General features: G+C 45.7%; 1 protein-coding gene across 1 annotated transcript in view; it reads left to right on the forward strand.

Annotated features, from left to right (window-relative positions):
• GPA33 (glycoprotein A33) overlaps window positions 1-21,171 on the forward strand; it is a 42,906-nt gene extending 21,735 nt beyond the window's left edge. The window contains exons 4-7 of the mRNA XM_061185770.1: window positions 6,638-6,790; window positions 19,535-19,654; window positions 20,378-20,510; window positions 21,033-21,171. Of these exons, the coding sequence (XP_061041753.1) occupies window positions 6,638-6,790; window positions 19,535-19,654; window positions 20,378-20,510; window positions 21,033-21,171 (545 nt within the window). The remainder of the gene's footprint in view (window positions 1-6,637; window positions 6,791-19,534; window positions 19,655-20,377; window positions 20,511-21,032) is intronic.
• Window positions 21,172-23,828: the final 2,657 nt, after the last annotated feature.

A 23,828-nucleotide genomic window follows, 5' to 3' on the forward strand; every position in this document is an offset into this window, starting at 1 on the left:
CTAGGTGAAAAAAAAATCAGTTCAGTCCAAGTCAGTATGTTAATTTAACATCCAATAAGCTTCACACTTCTCCTTAGCTTTGTGCTGACCCCCTAAATCCTGGGGACCAGCAGTGGAATAAGGGCTGGGTCTGTCTTCTTACTCTCCTTAGTCCACCTCCTCCCACCCCCACTTCTGGCTCCTCTGAGGTCATGGCCAAGGGAGGGAGTGTTAAAGGGAAAAAGGCAAGGCCATGTTCACCTAGCCAGGCCACTTACCATTTTCTCTTGGCTAACCCCAATCATAGCAGACATCCCACTACTGCTTCTTTTGTGGGGTGCATTAGTGGGTTCTTCAGCACCCCCCAGGGATCCACCTGACACAGGTAGTGTGCGCACCCACCGCCCAGACTCTCACATCCACCACCCTTTTCCACCCTCCCCTACTTATGGCAACTCCCTCCTGCTCTCCGCTGTACACTCTGGGCTCCCCTTGATCCAGCAAGCAGCTCTCTGGGACCAAGTCCCTTCAGTATGACAAGAATCAGCCTCCATCATTACCATCCTAAAGCTTGCATCGGGGAGGGCAGATCCCTCTCACTGCTGCACTCTCCTCACCCCACCATTGCAGTCTGCTCCAGCCAGCTTCTCTGGGCAAGGGGCACGCACCATAGTCTGACCTCAGATGGGTCCTCAGCTACCCAGGGACATCTATAAAGCCCTTCCATCATCACGCTCCAGGAGTAGCGCTGCAGGGACTTACCGATTTCTGTCCCTCAGTGAACCTCAGCCAGGAGTGAGAGATGCCAGCTCTCGACAGTAGACAACCCCGTTCTCCATGTGGGATTCTCTTGGTTCCTCCCTGGCTGGGCCTGAGTTGAGGGGAAATACCTCCTTCCCTTCCCCTAAGAGAAGGGGGGAGATGCTCATGGATCCCTATTCCTGAGAATCCTCTTTAAAGAAATCTCCTCCCAGATGAATCTCTAGCCTTCTGGGTGAGGGTAACTGTTAATCAGAGGATTTGCTCTTGGGAAGGTCACTGGGATGTTTCTCATGCCTCTCCTCAGTACTTACCATTCAGAGCCTCAACCTGAAGGTTTTAGTGGAAATTCTGAGACACAGGAGAAGTCCCCTCTGTATCCTGCTGATGTTTTCTGTTATGGATTTAGGGTCTCTTGTCTTGCACAGGTCTCGCACTACCACCTTTGAGGTTATAAAAATGAACTTAATGTTTTTTTCTTATGTCTGTAAGTCTTATTTTTTATCCTTAGATTTTGTTTTATCTGGAATTTATTTTTGAACATAGGATTCTAAGGGCCTTTGTTTTCTTCCAAATGGATAGCCAATTACATCAGCATCGTTTATTATATCAAAGAAACAACTATTTTTCCACTGGAATCCCAGCTTTGTCACACATTAAGTTCTTACATATACATGGCTGTTTTTTACTCCTTATTTTATTTATTTTCCTTTTGATTATTCCTATGCCAATATCATTTGCCTTTGATTGCAGTATGTCTGTTGTCTGTAGTCAGTGTTGAGATACACAAACATACAGACGCACGGACACACAGACACATACACACACACACACGCACACATATATATTTAGAGTTATCAGTATTTGTGTAGTTGGCTTTTAAGGTCTGGCACTGTGTAATATCTTCTCTTATTAAACTTTTCCAAAAATTTTTGTCAGTTTTTACACATTTATTCTTTCATATTAATTTTAAAATCACTTTGCTTAGTTAAAAAAAGTTGGTTGGAATTATATTCAATTTACATTTTAATTTGCAAAGGAATGACATTTTAATGATATTAAGGAAGATGGTATATCAGATTTTCTGACCTTCAAAATTGGTGAATCTCTAATGATAGAATTCCAGACTTTCTGTGGCCAAATGAGGATTAAGGTGTTTACTTAGTTGTATAGGAGGAGGGCAGGAAACTGCACCCATTCCATGTAACCAAATACCCAATCTCTCTGTGTCTTCCTGCTCTGAAAACCAAAGGGATTCCCTCTTAAATGGAGGGAAAACTACCATCAGCTTCCAATGACCTTTGCCTGTATAGAGTTGTTATAGATAACACAAATTCACAATCATAACAGCTATCATTTATTGAGGGCCTGCTATGTGCCAGGCATCTCACTAAGTGCTTTATGGATATGATCTCATTTAACCTTTGCAATACATCTGTGAAAGTGGGTATTAACACTCATATTTAATAGACGGGAACACTGAGACTTGAGAGGTTAAATGACCACTAGAAGGTGTCCAAGCTTCGATGGAAATCAAATCCAAAGCCCTTCACCGTTCCACCCTGTAAGTCTGCCATTCCCAACCAGCAATCCTTCCAATTCTGGATGATTCCCAAACTCTTCTAGGTTTACTTATCGGTGTACTCTCTCTTTCACTCTATGGCAGATGTAGACTTGCCAGTATGTTTTATCATGTCACAACATTAACTTGTGTTTTTCCCTTCCTGATCCCATGCCAGCGCAAGAAGGTTGAAGGGGCAGAGCAATGCCAGCCCTGGATGTGCCCATTGCCTTCATTTGTCCACAGGACATGCCCATCTTGGAAACATCACTCATTGAAAACTGAGATTCTGTAATTGCTCTTGCACACTGAGGGTCTCAGCTTAGGGTCTGGGACACTGAAGCCCTGCCACCCTGTGAGGGCATGTATGTTTATTTCAGGGTTTTCATGGGGAGCTCTGATGGTCTTAGAGCTTTAGGAACATCCTCCCCTAATCTCATGGACAAGGCTGACACCACCACATTTTATCATCTTATAGCATTTTTACAGCTGTGTTTTAGTTGCCCCAGACTAGGTGGAGTGCCATGATGTGTTTTTCTACCGGCTCCATTGAATCAGGGGACCTACCTATTTGTGGAGGGCTCCTTATGTCAAAATATCTAATGCACAGAAGGTTGTTAGAAAGAAGCCTATTTCTGCTCTGCTGTCCTGTTCTTATTCCCCGGCTACAACAACCTTAGTCCAAACACAAATAAACAAATAGCTGTGTTTGGTGATCCCTTGCCTCTTTAAAAAAATACTAATTTAAAAAAAGAAGAAGAAATAAAAAAAGAAAAACATTCACCTATATCACTGGGTTTTATATTTCTCCATGTTTTCTTCCAGATCCTATCCACATGCTTATTTATGTAGGTAACTGAATTTGTAGCTTAATGACTGGCACTTTTCCCTTTTCATTCCACATCACCTAACACTTCCTGTTCTTTAAGCTTCATGCCACTCCAGCAAGCGGACGCAGAGTCCCTCTGTCCCTGGACTGGACACTCAGGCTGTTTCCAATTTAAGCTATTATAATTAATGTTGCATCAAACCGTTTTGAGTGCATAGCGGTTAATTTTATTTGCATTAGCTCCTGGGGGAGATACTACCCAGCCAGGAAAATGAGTAATTTTCTCCTGTTTCTCTTCTGTATTCTGCACTGCTCCGTCACCCACCCCACTCTCATCCCTCCCCTTGCCCTGATTCACCCGCAGCTGAGTCCCTCACTTTGACCCACCTGGTCCTTCTCGGGCTAATTCTGTCTCCTTCTGGCTTCCCTTAAATAGCTCCCATTTTCTTCTGGCAGCAAGCTGGCTGCGGGGAAAGCAGCGGGAACCCAAACAGGTGTGAATATCCCGATTTCCCCTCCCCTCTCAGGGCCAGCTGCATTTTAAGAGAGAAATTAGTTAACTCGAAGGGCAAAGGCTACAAATTTAATCCGAGATTATAAAACTCGGTGAAAAGAATGTTTTGCTTTAAAAAAAAGATAATTTGGTACTATATGTTAAGAAACCCTGTAAAAATCCTTTTTTTTTTAAGTTTTCTTTCCGAATGGCTTTGCTGCTGGGCTAATTTTAGGCAGAAGGGCTTTAATTATGTGGGTCCACCCACTCGGGCTGCGTGACCTCACAGTAAACTGACGCGAACACGGAGCTTCCGGACCGAGGGGGAGCGCGCGCCCTCTTGGTCACCGCGGGGAAACCACCTGGCCCGGGTACCTGGAACCTGGCGCCGCCGGGCAGGATGGGTCGTCTCCCCGGCCTCTGGCGCCCCCTGACGTCTGCGGCGGGAGTCGCAGGCTTTGGAGAGGCCTGGGAACCCACAGGGTCCCCGGCTCCCTCCCGTCACTCCGCCCTCTATAAATATTCAGGTAGTATCTGCATTCTGTTTTTCGAGGTGGGACGCACCAACTGAGAATCCGAGATCCACAGGAGTCCCCGCGGGTCTCACACCCCCCCGCAGCGGGTGGAAGGGCAGTCTGAACTAGATCTGTCTGATTCAAAGTCCTAGCTGTTCTTGATGGTGAGGACTGAGGAGGGGAGCTTCAGGGAGGGGTCTGAACTGAGCGAGGGCTGGGGGTGCCTAGTATGAGGTGAGCCGGGAAGGCAGTTTGGGGGCCGAGGTTAAGGGCCCTGGGAAAGGACCCTGATACATTCCTCCGTTAGGTGGGTCTCTTAGGGGATGGTTGGTCCCTTGTTTGCCATTATCTCTACTGCTGCCTCGGAGTGGATTAAGGGTTTGCTTTTACTAATTTTCCCTCGGCAAATGGTGGTATAAGAAAGCTAGTCTTGGGACTTCCCTGGTGGTCCACTGCCTAAGACTCCTCACTCCCGATGCAGAGGGCCGGGGTTTGATCCCTGGTCGGGGAACTAGATCCCACAGGCCACAACCAAGTTTGCATGCCGGCAACTAGCATGCCGCAACTGAGACCCCGTGCAGCCAAATAAATAAATAAATATTAAAAACAAAACAAAAAAACCCACTACCTACTGGCAAATGGCAGCTATTGGCATTTAAAAAAAAAAAGCTAGTCTTCGGATATGTTCAGCATGGTTTTCTGTGTTTCTCTAGGTGCTCATTTGCCCCAGTCCCTTCTCTCTCCTTTTTGGCTTGTATTACAAAGAAACCCGGTTGTGGAAAGGCTTGGCTACCAGTCATGCACATTTAGCATGACTCTGAGTCAATGTGAGACTTCGAAGGTGGTATTATATTTGTGGCCAGCTCTCTTTTTGTGGAATAAAGGCTTAGCTTCCTGGTAAAGGCGTACCTGGAAAACAAAGGTGACAGTTTTGATCGGTGGGGAGGGATATTCCTGTCCCTCTGGAGACCTCAAGAGATAAAGCTTGGCTTAGCAACCCTGACCTGGTTCAGGTCTCCTCGGAAGTGATGCTCACTTTCTCTGTCCCCCAGGTGCCTGCTTGCTGGGTCAGCAGGGAGGACGGGAGGGCAGCTTGTGAGAGTGGCCCGCGGTAGCAGCCTCTCCCTTCCCAGGCTGCTTCAGTCCTATGGGTCTGGGCCTGGATACCTGAGTCCTGTCCTTGAACCTGGGGCCTTTTAGGTTTAGGGACTGTCCGATTGGGGGTGGCAGTAGGAAATGCCTCTGATTTGCCCCACGCTCACCCCATGCCTGGCTGGCCCTCACTAAGATAGCAGGAGATGTGGGGCACACCCAGCCACCACTGCCAGTGTTAGAGAGGAAATATCATGGGCTGTGGCGCTAGAGGGGAGAGATGCGTCCTGGGTAGCTTCTCCTGGCAACTCTGGGCCAAACAGAGATTGGAATTCACCCGCCATGCCCAGTGACCATGCACTGTGCAGTCTAGATTGTAGAAAGGGCAGCGCTATTTACTGGGGCAAGCAAGCCATCCAAGGGGGCACATAAAGAAAGAAGCAGAGGGGACAAGCCTGCCACTGGGGAATTCCAGTAATAGTCCTCTCTACCGGGTGTCCTCCTCTTCCCACCCTCAAGGACACGACCTGAAGTCCCAGGCATACTTGAAGCTTCTTGCCTCAGGGCCTTTGCACAGGCTGCTCCCTCTGCCTGGAGTGCCCTCCCCTCTCTTTCTCTGACCGCCCCCCTCCCCCAATCACGTCTACTAATGGCTTTGTGATTGGGTCAGTGTCCCTTGTCGTGCCTGTCCTGTCTCAGCATCCTTGCCTCCTGCCTGGTCCTTGTTTGATTAATTGTCTATTGCCCCCACTGGACTCCTTGAACATGAAAACTCACTCACTATGTCATCCCCATGTCCAGCAATGACAGGCATACAGTAGGTGCCCAATAGGTTTTGTAGGACAAACCACTCTACACAGCGGTATGTTAATTAACAGTGCTGAGTGAAAGACCCTGGCTTAAGGTCTTCAGGAATTCTGGGAGATCAGGTTAGGCTTGTGAGTTGAGGGTGGCCAGTTGGTTTTGGTAACCTCCTTTCTGTGGCCTTTCCTTTCCTTGTGTCTGCTCCTTCTGGCCCCTCCATCCCCTCAGCCCTCATTCTCCACCCCGCACATAACCCTGCTGCCACCAGGGGTCTCTCCTATCACCCACTCACTTGTGGCAATTGCATTTTACCAGCAAAGCACAGGAAGACGGTAATGCTTAAGTGAAGGGAACATTCCTAAGAAGTTAGCATTGAAGGGCTTCAGAGAGAGAGGCTTTCATTGAAACCAAGGGTAGGCAAACTACAGCCAAATCCAGGCTTCAGACTGTTTTATATGGCCTGTGAGCTAAGAATGGTCTCTACATTTCCGTGCCTATAAACAAACAAGGCAGTATGTATGTTTGTGTGTGTGTTTGGGGTGGGGGGTGGCTATCACCAAGCCCCAACTAATTCATGGCTTCTCTTTGGCTCCTCCCCTACACAGTGCCACCCTCCAAGCCAGACTGCAGCATCGAGGGAGAGACTGTGATTGGGAACAACATCCAGCTGACCTGCCAATCAAAGGAGGGCTCCCCAGCCCCTCAGTACAGCTGGAGAAGTTATGATGTCCTGCACCAGGAGCGTAAAGTCGCACCAGGTAACAGGGTCAGCAAGGAAGGCCAGCCCCCCCCCCCGCCCCCCGCCAAGGCTGCCCCTTTCCCTCCACCCTGCATTTGGCACTGCAATATCTTGGACCATCTCTCTAAGCAGCATTTTCTCTTAATAGCACCTACCTCATAGGTTGTTTTGAGAAATAATAACGTAGTAAATGGTAACTTGTTTTCTTTCTTCCCCATAACTGAATTCTCTTGAGTAAGCAAGTATCAATAACCAGTCAGTGCAAAAGCATTGGGTGGGATTTTAGTTTCGATTATGATTATGTCCTAAAGTATACATTTAAGGCCTCAAGTCTAATTCTATGGCTCCACTTAAGGGTGGGGAATTTCCTATTCCCATCCCCTACCCAGGCAGGTCCATCTCAGACTCCCCTGGGGATCCCCATCCCCCAAACTCACCCCCATTTTATGGTCCCACCCAACTACAGGACCAGGTCTGCTGTAAGGGTCCCACATTGTCAGGGAAGGAAATGGTAGGTTCTGCTATGGTTGTCAGGAGACCGGTTTTGTACAGGGCAACTTGGTATTTGACCTTTTGGTCAGGAAACAAACTGAAAAAAAAAAAAAAAAGAAAGGAAAAAAAAAGAGCTGCATAAACATCCCACTGTCACTACCTTGGAGCCAACTGATGTGGGAAAACCCCGGTGGAATCCCTGGGCCCCTGTGCGCACTGGCTGCCTGGCCAGCTGCACTCACCGCTCCTGCAGATCAAGAAAGACAAGGCCTGGAAGGTCCCATTGGATTAACTTCTGGGAGGACTATCTGTCCAGTGTGGGTGGAAAGGAAGTGGGAGGTGGAGGAGTGGATGTAGACAACAGTTCTGAGGAGATGAGACAGGAGAGCGAGCCTTGCCGGGTGAATGCACAGACAGGGGCTCCGGTCAAACCAGGGTGAACTTCACCACTCTACTGTTCATTTGTTTGGGGGCAAAACAAGAACTTCTTAAAAGTAAAAAAGGCATTAGTAGAACCCACTCTAGTCAATGTAAATTAGAAGATGTATTGTGGATTCCAACAAGCTTCTGGTTTTGTTTACATATTTCTGGTTGGCAAGTTTTATTGAATGTGTCAAAACCACGTGGCAGCTCTCCTCTGGCCTGTGAACAGCCCAGGGTCTCCAGCAATGGTCGCAGAAGATCAGCCATGGACACTGGTTGGTCTGACCTTCCAGCAAAGTGGGTACAGGTGGGCCCAAAGCTGAGGATTACAAGGTTGTAGATGCTGCAATAGTTTGTATCCAGTGGTGCTGGAACCCAGAGTATGCATAAAGGGGTCAAAGAAGGTTTCTTCAAGGTGGGGGCACTTGAGCTGGCAGGAGATCATGTTGGTTAGGAGCACGTCGTGGGCTTGAATCCTGGCTCTGCCACTTGTTAGCTGTGTGACCTTGGCAAGTTACTTAGCCTCTCTGTGCCTTCATTTGTACATCTATAAAAAGGGCATGAAACTAGTATTTACTTCATAGGGATGTTGTGAAGATTAAATAAAAGTACATATAAAGTACTGAGACCAGGGCCTGGTAGAATTATTAGCTGTTATCTGGGCTGGGTCCTCAAGGATGAGTAGGCCAAGCTTGGAGAACAGCACAGGAACCACACATGCAGGAAGGATGGGAGGTACCACCGTAAGAAAAGCGGCGATGAGAGATCGCGCAGGGCCTGTGCATCAGGCTAGGGAGGCTGGCCTCTGCCCTGTAGGAAACGGGCACCCCACTCACAGCTCTCCTGCCTCCATCAGAAAAGACTCCTCTGCTTGTTAGAAACCAAAGCTTAGTTTTTCAGTGATCCAGAAGAGGAGAAACCTGAGGGCATGAAAGGAGGTTAAAGGGAGATTCACTCAGTTACTTTGGAAAAGATTTATCTTGCCTCTAGATAAGATTTACTCAGAGTCAGAATTGGGACCTGGGAGTGACCCAGAAAAGCATGGTTAATGGTAATAACAACACAAGCTTGCATCTGGATGGTGCTGTGAGGTGGGAGTGGTTCTCAAAGCCTTTGGCTCCGCCCTGCCTCACGGGGCCCTAGAGAGTCTATTGTGTCTTCTTCCTCTGTGGGTCAGTCCAAACCCCTTTCTGACCTTTAAAACATTTTAAAAGTCCACAGTGGGCAATTTGGGGAGCAGAGTTCCTCAACCCGCCTACATCTGAAGACAGAATTCTCAACATTAGAGATTGCTTCCTTTGACTTGGATCAGTGGAGGCAAGCCAGCAGGAAAAAGAACAGGGAATCTGGAATCAGCAGACAAGGATTTGAGTCCTGAATTCTCCACTTCCGTAGCTTAAGTCACTCACAACCTCTCTGACCCTTAATATCTTCACGTGAAAAACTGGGACTATCATTATACTGCCTTCCCGAAAGGCTACGAAAAGAGTAAGAGGAGATCACATATGTGATAGCTCTGAACTGTCCCCGTCAGCTGAGATTCATGTACTGAAGGAGTAGTAATCTGGATATCAAGGGAGGAGGGAGGGGGGCTGGAGCACTTTAGGGGAGGATGTTGTGAAGGGTGGGCATGGGCCCTGCTCCCAGCAGCCAGGGAAGGTCTTGAAGGCAGCCCGAGCTTGTTGACAAAACATGGGATCAGGGGGTGGGGTGGGGGGCAGGAAAGTTAAATCTTGTCAATTTGACATCAGTGTCTCTGGCAGACCAGGGCTTCTCTGGAGGTAAACCTCTCCCCGCTGGAGCAGAAGGAATGTGGGAGCCCTATTGTCCTGTGCATTTCCCTTCTTGACCACAAGGTGTCGCCACTGCAGCGGAAACATTCATTGTAGCCAGATTTCAGGAACTACTGGGTCCTTTCCAAAAAACAAAAGGGGCTTGAGAGCTCCAGATCAGAATCAAAGCAGGTCTTGTGGCAATGTGTGTGCACTGGTTAATCCAAAAGTAGCTTCTAATGTCCATTGTTTGCTTTGAGAAACTGGGGCAGGATAGTGCTGACTCTGGCCTAGGACGCCACATGTTCCCACACCCTAAACAAGACCAGGAGCTCCAAGATGGGCTCTGATAATTGGGAAGGTCCTGGAGGAGTCTGAGGTCTTCTGCCTTCTATCTGTCTGCAATGTGCTGTGTACATTTAACACATAGACTGAGTTTCACGTGCTAAAATAGTGGGACTCTGATAAGAGCTATACACCCCTGAAACATGCCAGGGTCATAGATCATTTCCCAGCATGCTCTTGTGTTCCTTTAAGATGCCTCTTAAAAATATAAAAATCCAATTGGTTTAGAAAATGAGACCATTAATATCGAAACCCCCTGTTGGAGATGCCCAGTGCTCATTAGCACATCAGAAGCTCTAATTCAATGATTTCTAAACTTGCTTTGGTCGTAGACCCCTTTCTCAGTAACATATATTAACATCACATGTAAGCAGTATTCCAGAAAATGCACCAAGGTATGGAATTGCAGGACAGAAGGGGTAGCATTTTATAGAAAATGAGTATCCAGAGAATAGCATGCTGGGTTTCAAGGGAAGAATCTGAAGAAAGTGTATGTGAAAAAGATTGGAAGAAAATAACCTCAAATCAAAGTGCTGTTATTTACAGCTGGTGATATTACAGATGATTTTTATTTTATTCTCTGCTCTTCATAGAGGCTTTCCCTGACCCTTCAAGTGAGATTAAGATCAAATTACACTTCCATTTTGAACTCTATAAAACACCCTGTAATCACCATTGTTTCATGTCTGTCTTCTCTTATATACTGGAAACGCCAAGAGGACAGGGACCCTCATCATCTTGTTTTGAGCTGATGTGATGAGCATATAAACATTGGACTGAATTGAAGTAATAGTTTTATGTCATAAATTCTTGTATAATATGTATATATTTTTGTAATGAGTGTAATGTAATACATGTATAAATTCTTGTAATGAGCATCCAGTACTTTTATAATTTTTTCTTTCCTTTTTAAAAATTTTTATTTTATGTTAGAGTATAGTTGATTTACAATGTTGTGTTAGTTTCAGGTGTACAGCAAAGTGATTCAGTTTTACATGTATATATAGCTATTCTTTTTCAGATTCTTTTCCCATTTAGGTTATTATAGAATATTGAGTAGAGTTCCCTGTGCTATACAGTATGTCCTTGTTGATTATCTATTTTATATACAGTAGTGTGTGTATGTCAATCCCAAACTCCCAATTTATCCCTCCCCCCGCCACCTTTCCCCTTTGGTAACCATAAGTTTTTCTAAGTCTGTGAGTCTGTTTCTGTTTTGTAAATAAGTTCATTTGTATCATTTTTTTAGATTCCATTTATAAGTGATATCACATACTATTTGTCTTTGCCTGACTTTCTTCACCTAGTATGATAATCTCTAGGTTCATCCATGTTACTACGAATGGCATTATTTCATTCTTTTTTATGGCTGAGTAATATTCCATTGTATATATGTACTACATCTTCTTTATCCATTCATCTGTTGATGGACATTTAGGTTGCTTCCATGTCTTGGCTGTTGTAAATAGTGCTGCAATGGACACTGGGGTGCATGTATCTTTTCAAAGTATGGTTTTCTTCAGATACATGCCCAGGAGTGGGATTGCTGGATCATATGGTAGCTCTATTTTCAGTTTTTTAAGGAACCTCCATACTGTTCTCCCTAGTAGCTGTACCAATTTACATTCCCACAAACAGTGTAGGAGGGTTCCCTTTTCTCCACACCCTCTCCAGCATTTATTGTTTGTTGACTTTTTGATGCCAGCCATTCTGACTGGAGTGAGGTGATACCTCATTGTAGCTATGATTTGCATTTCTTTGATAATTAGTGACATGGAGCATCTTTTCATGTGCTTTTTGGACATCTGTATGTCTTCTTTGGAGAAATGTCTATTTAGATCTTCTGCCAATTTTTTTGATTGGGTTGTTTGTTTTTTTACATAGAGCTGCATGAGCTGTTTGTATATTTTGGAGATTAATCCCACGTCGGTTGCTTCTTTTGCAAATATTTTCTCCCACTCTGTGGGTTGTCTCTTCATTTTGTTTATGGTTCCCTTTGCTGTGCAAAATCTTTTAAGTTTAATTAGGTCCCATTTGTTTATTTTTGGTTTTATTTTCATTACTCTAGGAGGTGGATCCAAAAAGATATTTCTGTGATTTATGTCAAACACAGTTCTGCCTATATTTTCCTCTAAGAGTTTTATAGTGTCCAGTCTTACATTGAGGTCTTTAATCCATTCTGAGTTTATTTTTGTGTATGGTGTTAGAGAATGTTATGATTTCATTCTTTTACATGTGGCTGTCCAGTTTTCCCAGAACCACTTATTGAAGAGATTGTCTTTTCTCCATTGTATATTCTTGCCTCCTTTGTCATAGATTAATTGACCATAGATGAGTGAGTTTATTTCTGGGCTTTGTGTCCTCTTCCATCGATCTAAAAGTCTGTCTTTGTGCCAGTACCATACTGTTTTGATTACCGTAGCTTTGTAGTCTAAAGTCAGGGAGGCTGATTCCTCCAGCTCTGTTTTTCATTCTGAGGATTGCTTTGGCTATTTGGGGTCTTTTGTGTTTTCATACAAACTTTAAGATTTTTTGTTCTAGATCTGCAAAAAATGCTATTGGTAATTTGATAGGTTTTGCATTGAATCTGTAGATTGCCTTGGGGAGTATAGTTATTTTGACAATATTGATTCTTCCAATCCAGGAACATGGTATATCTTTCCATCTGTTTGTGTCATCTTCAATTTTTTCATCAGTGTCTTGTAGTTTTCATAATGCAGGTCTTTTGCCTCCTTAGGTAGGTTTATTCCTAGGTATTTTGTTCTTTTTGATGTAATGGTAAATGGGACTGTTCCTTAATTTCTCTTTTGGATCTTTCATTGTTAGTGTATAGGAATGCAAGAGATTTCTCTGTGTTAATTTTGTACCCTGCAACTTTACCAAATTCATTGATGAGCTCTAGTAATTTTCTAGTAGCATCTTTAGGATTTTCCATGTATAGTATCATGTCATCTGCAAACAGTGACAGTTTTACTTCTTCTTTTCCAATTTGGATTCCTTTTCTTCTCTGATTACCATGGCTTCCAAAACTACGTTGAATAAAAGTGGCAAGAGCAGACATCCTTGTCTTGTTCTTGATCTTAGAGGAAATGATTTCAGCTTTTCACCGTTGAGTATGATGTTAGCTGTGGGTTTATTATATATGGTCTTTATTATGTCGAGGTATGTTTCCTCTATGCCCACTTTCTGGAGAGTTTTTATCATAAATCGGTGTTGAATTTTGTCAAAAGCTTTTTCTGCATCTATTGGGATGATCATATAGTTTTTATTTTTCAATTTGTCAAAGTGGAGTATCACACTGACTGATTTGTGGATACTGAAAAATCCTTGCATCCCTGGGATAAATCCCACTTGATCATGGTGTATGATCCTTTTAATGTATTATTGGATTTGGCTTGCTAGTATTTTCTTGAGGATTTTTGCATCTATGATCGTCAGTGATATTGGCCTGTAATTTTCTTTTTCTGTGGTATCTTTGCCTGGTTTTGGTATCAGGGTGATGGTGGCCTCATAGAATGAGTTTGGGAATATTCCTTCCTCTGCCATTTTTTGGAAGAGTTTCAGAAGGATAGGTGTTAACTCTTCTCTAAATGTTTGATAGAATTCACCTGTGAAGCCCTCTGGTACTGGAATTTTGTTTGTTGAGAGTGTTTTAATCATAGTTTCAATTTCAGTCTTGTGATTGCTCTGTTTATATTTTCTATTTCTTCCTGGTTCAGTCTCGGGAGGTTGTGCTTTTCTAAGAATTTGTCCATTTCTTCCAGGTTGTCCATTTTATTGGCATATAGCTGCTTGTAGTAATCTCTCATGATCCTTTGTATTTCTGCAGTGTCAGTTGTTACTTCTCCTTTTTCATTTCTAATTTTATTGATTTGAGCCCTCTCCCTGTTTTTTGTTGATGAGTCTGGCTAAAGGTTTATCAATTTTGTTTATCTTTTCAAAGAACCTGCTTTTAGTTTCACTTTAGTTTCACTTTTCTATTGTTTTCTTCATCTGTATTTCATTTATTTCTGCTCTGATCTTTATGATTTCTTTCCTTCTACTAAGTTTAGGTTTTTTTCATTCTTCTTTCTCTAGTTGTTTTAGGTGTAAGGTTAGGTGGTTTATTTGAGATTTTTCTTGTTTCCTGAGGTAAGATTGTGTTGCTATAAACTTCTCTCTTAGAACTGCTTTTGCTGTGTCCCATAGGTTTTGAATCATCATGTTTTCATTTTCACTTGTCTCTAAGTATTTTTGATTTCCTCACTGATCCATTGGCTGTTTAGTAGCATATTGTTTAGCCTCCATGTGTTTCTGTTTTTTACAGTTTTTTTCTTGTAGTTGATTTCTAATCTCGTACTGTTGTGGTCAGAAAAGATGCTTGATATGATTTCAATTTCCTTAAATTTACCGAGGCTGTCTTTGTGGCCCAGCATGTGATCTATCCTGGAGAATGTTCCATGTGCACTTGAGAAGAATGTGTATTCTGTTGCTTTTGGATGGAATGCTCTATAAATATCAATTAAGCCTATCTGCTCTAATGTGACATTTGAGGCCTGTGTTTTGTTATTGATTTTCTGTCTGGATGATCTGTCCATTGATGTAAGTGTGATGTTAAAGTCCTCTACTATTATTGTGTTACTGTTGATTTCTCCTTTTACGGCTGTTAACATTTGCCTTATGTATTGAGGTGCTCCTATGTTGGGTGGATATATATTTACAATTATTATAGCTTCTTCTTGGATTGATCCCTTGATCATTATGTAGTGTCCTTCTTTGTCTCTTGTAACAGTCTTTATTTTAAAGTCTATGTTGTCTGATATGAGTATTGCTACTCCAGCTCTCTTTTGATTTCCATTTGCATGGAATATCTTTTTCCATCCCCTCACTTTCAGTCTGTATGTGTCTCTAGATATGAAGTGTGTCTCTTGTAGACAGCATATATACGGGTCTTGTTTTTGTATCCATTCAGCCAGTCTATGTCTTTTGCTTGGAGCATTTAATCCATTTATGTTTAAGGTATTTATCAATATGTATGTTCTCATTGCCATTTTGTTAATTGTTTTGGATTTGTTTTTGTAGGTCTTTTTTTCCCCCTTAGTCTTTTGTTCACTTCTCTCGTGATTTGATAACTCACTTTAGTGTTCTGTTTGGATTCCTATTTCTTTTTTGTGTGTGTATCTATTGTAGATTTTCAGTTTGCGGTTATCAGGAGGTTTTTTTTTTTTAAAGATTTTTTTTTTTTTTTTTTGATGTGGACCATTTCTAAAGCCTTCATTGAATATGTCACAACACTGCATCTATTCTATGCCTTGACCCTTTGGCCGCGAGGCATGTCGGATCCCAGTTCTCCCACCAGGGACCGAACCCACACCCCCCACATTGGAAGGCAAAGTCCCAACCACTGGACCACCAGGGAAGTCCCTATCATGAGGTTTTGATATAACAGACTATACATATACAAGATTGTTTTAAGTTGCTGGTCTTTTGATTTCAAATGCATTTCCAATATCCTGCATTTGTACTCTTCTCTTCTCATGATTAGTGGTTTTGATATCATATTTGTGTATGGATGATTTCCTACCTTTAATGTATGTTTACCTTTACTGGTGAGTTTTTCCATTTGTAATTTTCTTGTTTCTAGTTATGGTCTTTTCTTTTCTGCCCAGAGAAGTTCCTTTAGCTTTGTTGTAAACCTGGTTTGGTGATGCTGAATTCTCTTAGCTTTTGTTTGTCTGTAAGGCTTTTGATTTCTCTGTCGAATCTGAACAAGAGCCTTGCTGGGTAGAGTATTCTCATTTGTAGGTTTTCCCCTTTCATCACTTTAAATATATTATTGCCACTCCCTTCTGGCCTGCGGAGTTTTGGCTGAAAAATCAGCTGAAAACCTTATGGAGATTCCCTTGTATGTTACCTGTTTCTCCTCCCTTGTTGCTTTTAATATTTTCTCTTTGTCTTTAATTTTTGTCAGTTTGATTAATATGTGTCTTGACATGTTTCTTCTTGGGTTTTGTCAGTAGCTGTTAGACTGAGGAATAAGTCCTGAGAGCAGGTGAGGGGATTAAGAAGAGACGGGGTCAGGAGGGTGGTGTACAAGCACACACACACTTTATTTCCCATCAGAACTCTTTTTATAGATTGCAGTAGGCAATACATGTTTTTGTTAAAATCACAAGACAGAATCATCAGACAGTATTTCCTTAATGTTGAAGTTATAGTACAAAACATTCTGTGAACCAGAATATAAACATGCGTGAGAACAGACTGTGATTACCAAAATATGCCAAGGACAAACTGTAGTTAGAGAAACCGCAAGCAACCTCACGGGCCAAGACTCATATCTTCTCTAATAACTCTTTCGGGTCCTGTCAGGAATTAAGCAGGACTTTGCCATGCTTTAAGCTGCAAGGACTGTGTCAGCTTGCAGCTGGTTCCCGACAGGGTTTATTCTGTATGGGACTCTCTGCACTTCCTGGACTTGGTTGACTGTTTCCTTTCCCATTTTAGGGTAGTTTTCAGCTATTATCTCTTCAAATAGTTTTTATGGCCCTTTCTCTCTCTCTTCTCCTTCTGGGACCCCTCTAATGCAAATGTTGGTGTTTCTAATGTTGTCCCAGAGGTCTCTTAAACTGTCCTCATTTCTTTTCATTCTTTTTTCTTTATTCTGTTCCATGGCAGAGATTTCCACCATTCTGTCTTCCAGCTCACTTATCCATTCTTCTGCCTCAATTATTCTGTTATTAATTCCTTCTAGTGTATTTTTCATTTCAGTTATTGCATTATTCATGTCTGTTTGTTTGTTCTGTATATCTTCTAGCTCTTTGTTAATCATTTCTTGTATCTTCTTGGTCTGTACCTCCATTCTTTTTCTGAGATCTTGGATTGTCTTTACTCTCATCACTCTAAATTCTTTTTCGGGTAGACCTCCTATTTCTACTTTACTTAGTTGTTCTTCTGGGGTTTTATCTTGCTACTTCATCTGAAACATATTCCTTTGCCATTTCCATTCCCTAGGCTGCGTGGTTGTAGTTCCTTTTGCTTCCAGTGTCTGCCCCCTGGTGGGTGAGGATGTTCTAGAGGTTTGTGCAGGCTTCCTGGTGGGAGGGACTGGTTCCTGTCCACTGGTGAGTGGAACTGTGTCTTGTCCCTCTGGTGAGCAAGGCTGTGTCAAAGGGTGTGTTTAGAGGTTGCTGTGGGCTCAGGAAGATTTTAGGAAGCCTGTGTGCTGATGGGTGGGGCTGTGTGCCTGCCCTGTTGGTTGTTTGGTCTGAGGCGTCCCAGCACTGGAGCCTACATGCTGTTGGGTGGGGCTGGGTCTTGGTGACAAAATGGTGACCTCCAGGAGAGCTCATACCAATGAGTACTCCCCAGTACCTCTGCCACCAGTGCTTGTCCCCACAGTGGGCCATTTCCATCCCCCACTTTCCCAGGAGACACCCCCCCGCCCCCCATCAAGACCAGCAGGTATGTCTGGTCCAGGCTCCTATGAAATCACTGCTTTTTCCCTGGGTCCCAGTTCACACGAGACCTGTGTGCACCCTCCAAAAGTGGCATTTCTATTTTCCCCAGTCCTATGGAGTTCCTGCAATCAAACCCCACTGGCCTTCAAAGCCAAGTGCTCTGGGGCCTCCTCCTCCTGATGCCAGACCCCCAGGCTGGGAAGCATGATGTGGGGCTCAGAACTCACTCCTGTGGGAGAACCTCATCTTGTTGTGGCTTCTTCTTTGTCTATGGTTGTAGAATATCTTTTTTGGTAAGTTCCAGTTTTTTTTGTTGATGGTTATTCAGCAGCTAGTTGTGATTTCGGTGTTTTTGTGAGAGAAGTTGAGCTCAAGTCCTTCTACTCTCCCATCTTGTCTCCAACCAGAAGCCCAATTTCTTTCATACCATAGCTGTGGATATGTGGATAAGCACACCTTTGGGTGTGTCTTCTCAGACCAGTTCCCATAAAATGTGAGTCTGTACTTGGCAGTTCCACAGGCTCAGCAGTGTAAGATAGGTTTGTTGGTCACCCCATCAAATATGGAATTTTGTTCACAAAGTTTCTTGGTTAGGGAGCCCTCATCGTGAAAATAAATGATGTGTTTCTGTACGATGCTAGCCTTTAAAATCACACAGCCTGTTCCTGTAGGTGGTGCTGCAGGACACCTGGATCCACGTCCTCCTCTGTGGTGTGCTTTTGACGACCACAACAGGGCACTTACTCATAAACTGTGTTTCTTCTTCATCTATGATCTGGAAGGTTCTGGAATGCTCTTCTCCTTATCACCCTCTCTGTTCTCTTTTCTATAATTTTTTTAAAGTAAGTTGTCAACTTCTCCAGGGAGTTCTAGACCTAAAATGGAATTTTTGTTACTGTTTTGTCATTTCTTAATTTTGTGACCTTGGGCAAGTCACTTGACTTCTCTAAGCCTCCAGTTACCGCTATGATATTGGAGATAGAAATATTTGTTCCATCTACCATACAAGATTGTTGGAAGAATCAGAGGACATTGTATTTGAGGAAGCACATCCAGACAAGAAAAATCCACACCGAGATACAATCTTGCAACAGAGTGGAATTGGGCAGGGAAAGGATTGGACACCAGGCAAACTGGCAAGAGGTTAAGCTGGAGTGATTTCCAGGGCCAGATCTGTAATGTCACATCCATATTAAGAAGCCTGGACTTGTTATTGAAGATGATGGGCTGCCTCTGAAATGTCTGAACAGGGCAGTGGCTGGATCCTATTTTCAGTTTAGAACATCTCCTCTGGATGAAGTGTAACCACCTGGTGATAGTGGGGTAGGCAGGCGCTGCAGCAAATTAGAGGACAAAGGTCTCTAACTCTTCTCTCCAAACAGCAGTTATGACAGAGCATCTTTGAGGACAGGACATAAAAATTTGTCTAAGCATAAAGCTCTCCATTTCAAGGTGAAGAAATCCATAGGATCATAGATTTAGCAGGAAGGTTTCTCATGAGGACATCTGGACCATTGCCTTGAATTCAGGAGAATCAGGTGCTTTCCCTCCCACTTCCAGATGAGGCAGCTATGGCTCACAGAAGTTAAATGGCTTACTTAAGTGGTGGAAGAGGAAGAGGAAGAGTCTAGACTGACAGCCTGCCTCCTCCCTGCCTCACCACACACACACACACACACACACACACCCACCCATACAGATACCACATACACTCACACACACCACTCATGGCAGAGAAATCCAGAGGTCAGAGTTCTTGAAGTTCTAAAGCCTTCTTTCACATGAGTCCAAGCTAAGGAATTCTGTTTCTGAAGATTATAAAAGTGGTTATAATTATATGGTCTAATTAGAAGGCATTTCCACGCAATGTATAATGTATACTATGTTTCCTGAAGACTTACTATACATCAGGCATTTGGTTGTGGGTTTGTATTTGTTAGTACTTCATTTTATGTTCACAACTACTCTGTGAGGCAGGCACTATTATTATTTTATTTATAAATAAAGAAACAGGTTCAATGAAGCTAAGTTCCTTGCCCAAAGTCACAAAGTTAATAAGTGGCAGAACCAGGCTTCAAACCCAGGGTGCCTGCCTGAATTCTAAGCACTTCAGAATTGTGCAGCCTGCCTGGTTTAATCTTCCTGCAGCCCTAGAGGTAGATATTTTCTCCATATTATAGATGAGGCTTGGACACGTTCAGCGGTGGTGCTTGTATCTGCCTAGGATTTCCCTAGCCGTTTCGCTCTACTCTGGTGGCCCGTCTCCTCAGCCTGACTCTTCTTCCTTCCCAGTCACAGGACAGATCTTCTCTCTGAAGAACATCTCCACAGAAATGTCGGGTTACTACATCTGCACCTCCAGCAATGATGTAGGGATGGAGTCCTGCAACATCACTGTGGCTGTCAGACCTCGTAAGAGCAGTCTGGGGAGGAAGGGAGGACGAATGCCAGAGGTGACTGGCTGGTGGTCCAGAGTCAGCTGACAGGGACCAACATGGAGGTGAACTGGGCAGCCTCTTTGGGGTCTCCCATTGGCAGGGTGGCTGAGGTGACGGCCAGATGATCCTGTCCCAGGCTCCCCTCATCTGGAGGCCAGTCCAGTTCCCTAGGTTCTTTGGAAATAGTGCCTAAGACTGGCTTCTGGAGACCTGCTTAGTCCTGCCTGCCCTTAGGGTCGCTCAGGGGGCAAGGGGGAAGTGCCCAGACTGGGCTGCCACAGAGTCAGGACCCCATCCTTTTGGGTGGGATACCCTGATGATCTTGGGGATGAACTAGAGTAGGAGCTGGCATGACTGACACCTGAGAACTTTTTTGGAGCCTGTTGGCTCCAAATCTGTTGGCCATCTGTCCTTGTCAACGCTTCCATCCTGAAGAGTATCCCCCTTGTCTGGTCACATTCCCACGAGGCTGTGACTTTCATGGAATGCTACCAGCAGCAGGCAGCGCGGCCACCCGGGCTGGGAGGAGGACTGGGGCCGCTCAGAACCGGGGAGGGACCACCTCCCGCCTCCCAGACGCCTGCTGCTGTGCTTCCTCATCCCCGGCGTGCTCACCACCCGGAGCCTCGGCTCGTGTTGGGGGCTCGCGCTGGGGACTGGGGTTGGGGCTCAGGACGTGCGGCTCTGTTTCTCGCAGCCTCCATGAATGTGGCCCTGTACGCGGGCATCGCGGGGGGCGTGGCCGCGACACTCATCATCATCGGCATCATCGTCTACTGCTGCTGCTGCCGGGAGACTGGCAAGGCTGAGGATGCGGAGGTCACGCGGCCGTGAGTGTCGGGGGTGGGCAGCCTGTTGGCAAGGGTCTCGGCACATTGGGAAGATGCACCCCAGCTCCTCACAGCCTCTTCCACTCATAACACCCCAGGGGGCAGCTGGGAACAGTAAGAAATAACTTTTATCAGCCCCATATTATAGCTGAGAAAAGAGTAAGTGATTCACCCAAATCCTAAAGTGGCACTGCAGTCCGGAACTTGACTGCAAGGCCCGTAATTCTCCAGTCTCTGATCTCAGGGTGGGGCTTCCGGTGGGTGCCCAGGGCCGGGGTAAGGGGGTGCGGAGGCTCCGTAACAGGCCTCTCCCTGCTCCCCTCGCAGAGCCAGCCTGTTCCCATAAGGCCCTCAGCTCAAGTCCGTGCCTCCCTGCTTCCGCTCTGAGCCCAGTGTCCCTTTGCCGCTGGACGGGCGGGGATGGGGGATCTGATGGCTGTCTCATGGGGCGCACTAGGCCCAGCTCCCTCAGGTCTGAGTGAGTGAGGGCAAACCCTTCCCCTCTGTCCTCACTGCCTGCAGGAATCGGGCGGGCTACCAGGAGCCACCAGAGCAGCTGACAGAGCTTTCCAGAAGACAGGAAGAGGAGGGCGAGGATGACTACAGGAATGAAGACCAGAGGGACCCCAGCCAAGAGTCCCTTGACCAGGCTGGCCGATGACCGGGGCCTGCTGCAGGATGGGGTCAGGGGGAGCATTAGGGGGTCATGCCCCTGCCTCCATGCCTCCCCTCTCCTTTCCAAGCCCCACTTTTCTGACCCTCCGTCCCAGTCATTGATGGGATGCTTCCTCCCCCATGTCGGCTGCTGGAGGACTTGGCTTGGCCCGGCCAAGGAGATCTCATTTGTGACTGAGCTTGTCAAGGGCCCTCACCTTCGAAGCTGCCCTCGCATTGCTGCGCCCAGCCCAGGGCCCCACCCTCACCCTGGACCAGGCGGCAGCCTCCACCTCCCCAAGGTGTTCCTGCTGCATGGGGGCGACACCAGCCTCGGGAGAGCTGGAGTGGCCCTCTCCACCTGTGTGCCTAGCACCCAGGGCAACGACTCCTGGCAGAGGTTTTGTGCACAATACATTTTTGTTGAATGAATGAACGAATAACTGAGTATGTAAAGGAGTCCCTTCATTTATGCAGCTTTGGTGCTTTGGACCCACGTTGGCCTGGCCTCAAGCTCCCTTTCCAGCTGCATCTCCCGCAACTTTCCTGAACATTCCAGATGCTCCCTGCAAGGGCCACCCCAGCTCCCACTGCACACTCCCTCATGGGGCTTTGCTTTCTCTGTTTGGCTGGGAATGCCTACACAGCTCCCATCTCTGCCTGTCAAATCCTACCTGTGCCTCCAGGCCCATCTCAGATCCCAGCGAATTCGAATCTCCCACACAGATGGGGACAGTCTTGTTACTTTGTCCCACGCCCATCACGGACCACATGGCACAGTTGTCTGAGCATGTCTCTCCCCCTGTGTTACAGTGTGAGCTCCAGGGGGCAGGACATGGGCCTCACTCCCTCTGCTTTCCCCCAAGCCCTCGCAGCCGGCAGCCCTCCTAGCAGGTGCTCAATCCAGCTTAATTGGGGAAACTGCTTTGGTAGGTTGGGCCTTCCGCTCTCTGGTCTTCCTGATGGGATTGTGGACCCAAAGATGACTCCCTCCCAAACCCACTTGCTAGTTTCATGATTTAAGTGGGAGATAATTTAAATGAACACACACCCATGTGAGCACACACACAGGAGCTACTTTGCAGCTGGTCCTGGATTCTCAGATCATAGTGATTCCTCTCAAGACCAGAGTAACTGACGTGTCCACCTCTGTTTCCTGATACCTAACGCCTGCCCTGACCTTGCCCGTACCTGACGTGGCTGGGCTGCCGGCTCTGCTTTGCTGGCTGGGCTGTCCTGCTGCCCCTTCCACAGCCTCTCCTCTGTTGGTAGATTATTTCTTCTGCTCCTAAGACCTCAGGCGGCGTCCTGGCTGCTTGGGTCTTGTGACCCAGTGGCCGGTCTCACCCAAATGCAATTTACTAGTAAGTAAACACTGTCATTTTTCCGGTCTCACCCAAATGCAATTTACTAGTAAGTAAACACTGTCATTTTTTCCTGGATGATTAGAAAAGCAATTCTGTAAATCTGTTGTCCATCTGTGATTTTTAAAAATATATTTTTTATATATTTTGTTAAATTCTTTGCTTCATAAAGAATGCCGTCAGTAATAATAAAATTGTCAGTGGAGATTCTTATTTCTTTTTTAAGGTGGGTTTTATTCATACCAAGGTAGAGCTTATGTCTCGTGGGCTTATGTTGACCAACCGTGGGCCTCTTGGGCTTCCTAGGAGAGGTGAGATGAGGTGACGGAGTCGAGCGAGAGGAATAGAGGGTCAGATCCTGTGGGTCCCATCGACTGTGGCCACTGTAGGGTCAGGCAGTGTCGCTAGTGGTTGCTGGGGACGGAACAGAGCCTGTCTGTTTGTGGAAGAACATTCCGAGTGCCTGCAGTGTCAGGAAGAGCACGCGGGCCTGGGAGTCAGTGCATATGCTTCAAGGAAGATGGTGGGGAGGCCCCTGCCAGTTATACCCCAAATAGCGCCCCTCCTGAGAGAGGGGAGGAAGCAGCGCCACCTCCACCCCGCTCCAGCTGTCAGGGACCTGGTGACTCTCCCCCAAGCAGCTTGCCCCACAGTCGGCGCTCAGCTCTGCCACCCTCTCCTGCCATATGTTCAAAGTCCTCTCCTCCATGTTCTTCCCGTGGTGCCCTATGCTCCCCCCATCCCAGCATCTGTCCCACGGTACTGTCATAACCACAGTCTGTGTCTGCCTAAGCCTGTGAGATTCATGAGAATAGGAACTGGATCTTACTCATGGCCTGGCACATGTTGACACAAAACTTGATACCTGTTTGTTGAGTGAATAAAGTTTTGTGTCACTGTGTCCTGCCCAAGGCCATCTCCTAGTCCTCTAGATGCTTTGGGTGCCTTCCAGCCCTCCTGGTGCAAGGTTCTACACACATATTCTTGAGGTAGCTGTGGAAGGGAGGCACCCACCTCCCCCCGTCCTGGCCTGGCTCACCTCTCTGCCTCTGGAAGGGCTCTGAAGGTTCACTCACCTTAGCTCCAGGCTTAGGCAAGAAAACGAGGGAAATTGGGACCAACTGCATTCATTCAGCTACAAATATTTTGTGAGCACCTACTATGTGCCAAGCACAGTGCTGGCTGCTGGGGATATAAAGGTCACTATGACATCACTGCTCAGGAGGAGCTACATTCCAATGGAGGTGACAGATGGGAACATGATCGTGTGAAATGGAGAAGACGCCACAAGAATGCAGTG

This window comes from Eubalaena glacialis, chromosome 3, assembly GCF_028564815.1.
Source record: "Eubalaena glacialis isolate mEubGla1 chromosome 3, mEubGla1.1.hap2.+ XY, whole genome shotgun sequence".
Classification (NCBI taxonomy): domain Eukaryota; kingdom Metazoa; phylum Chordata; class Mammalia; order Artiodactyla; family Balaenidae; genus Eubalaena; species Eubalaena glacialis.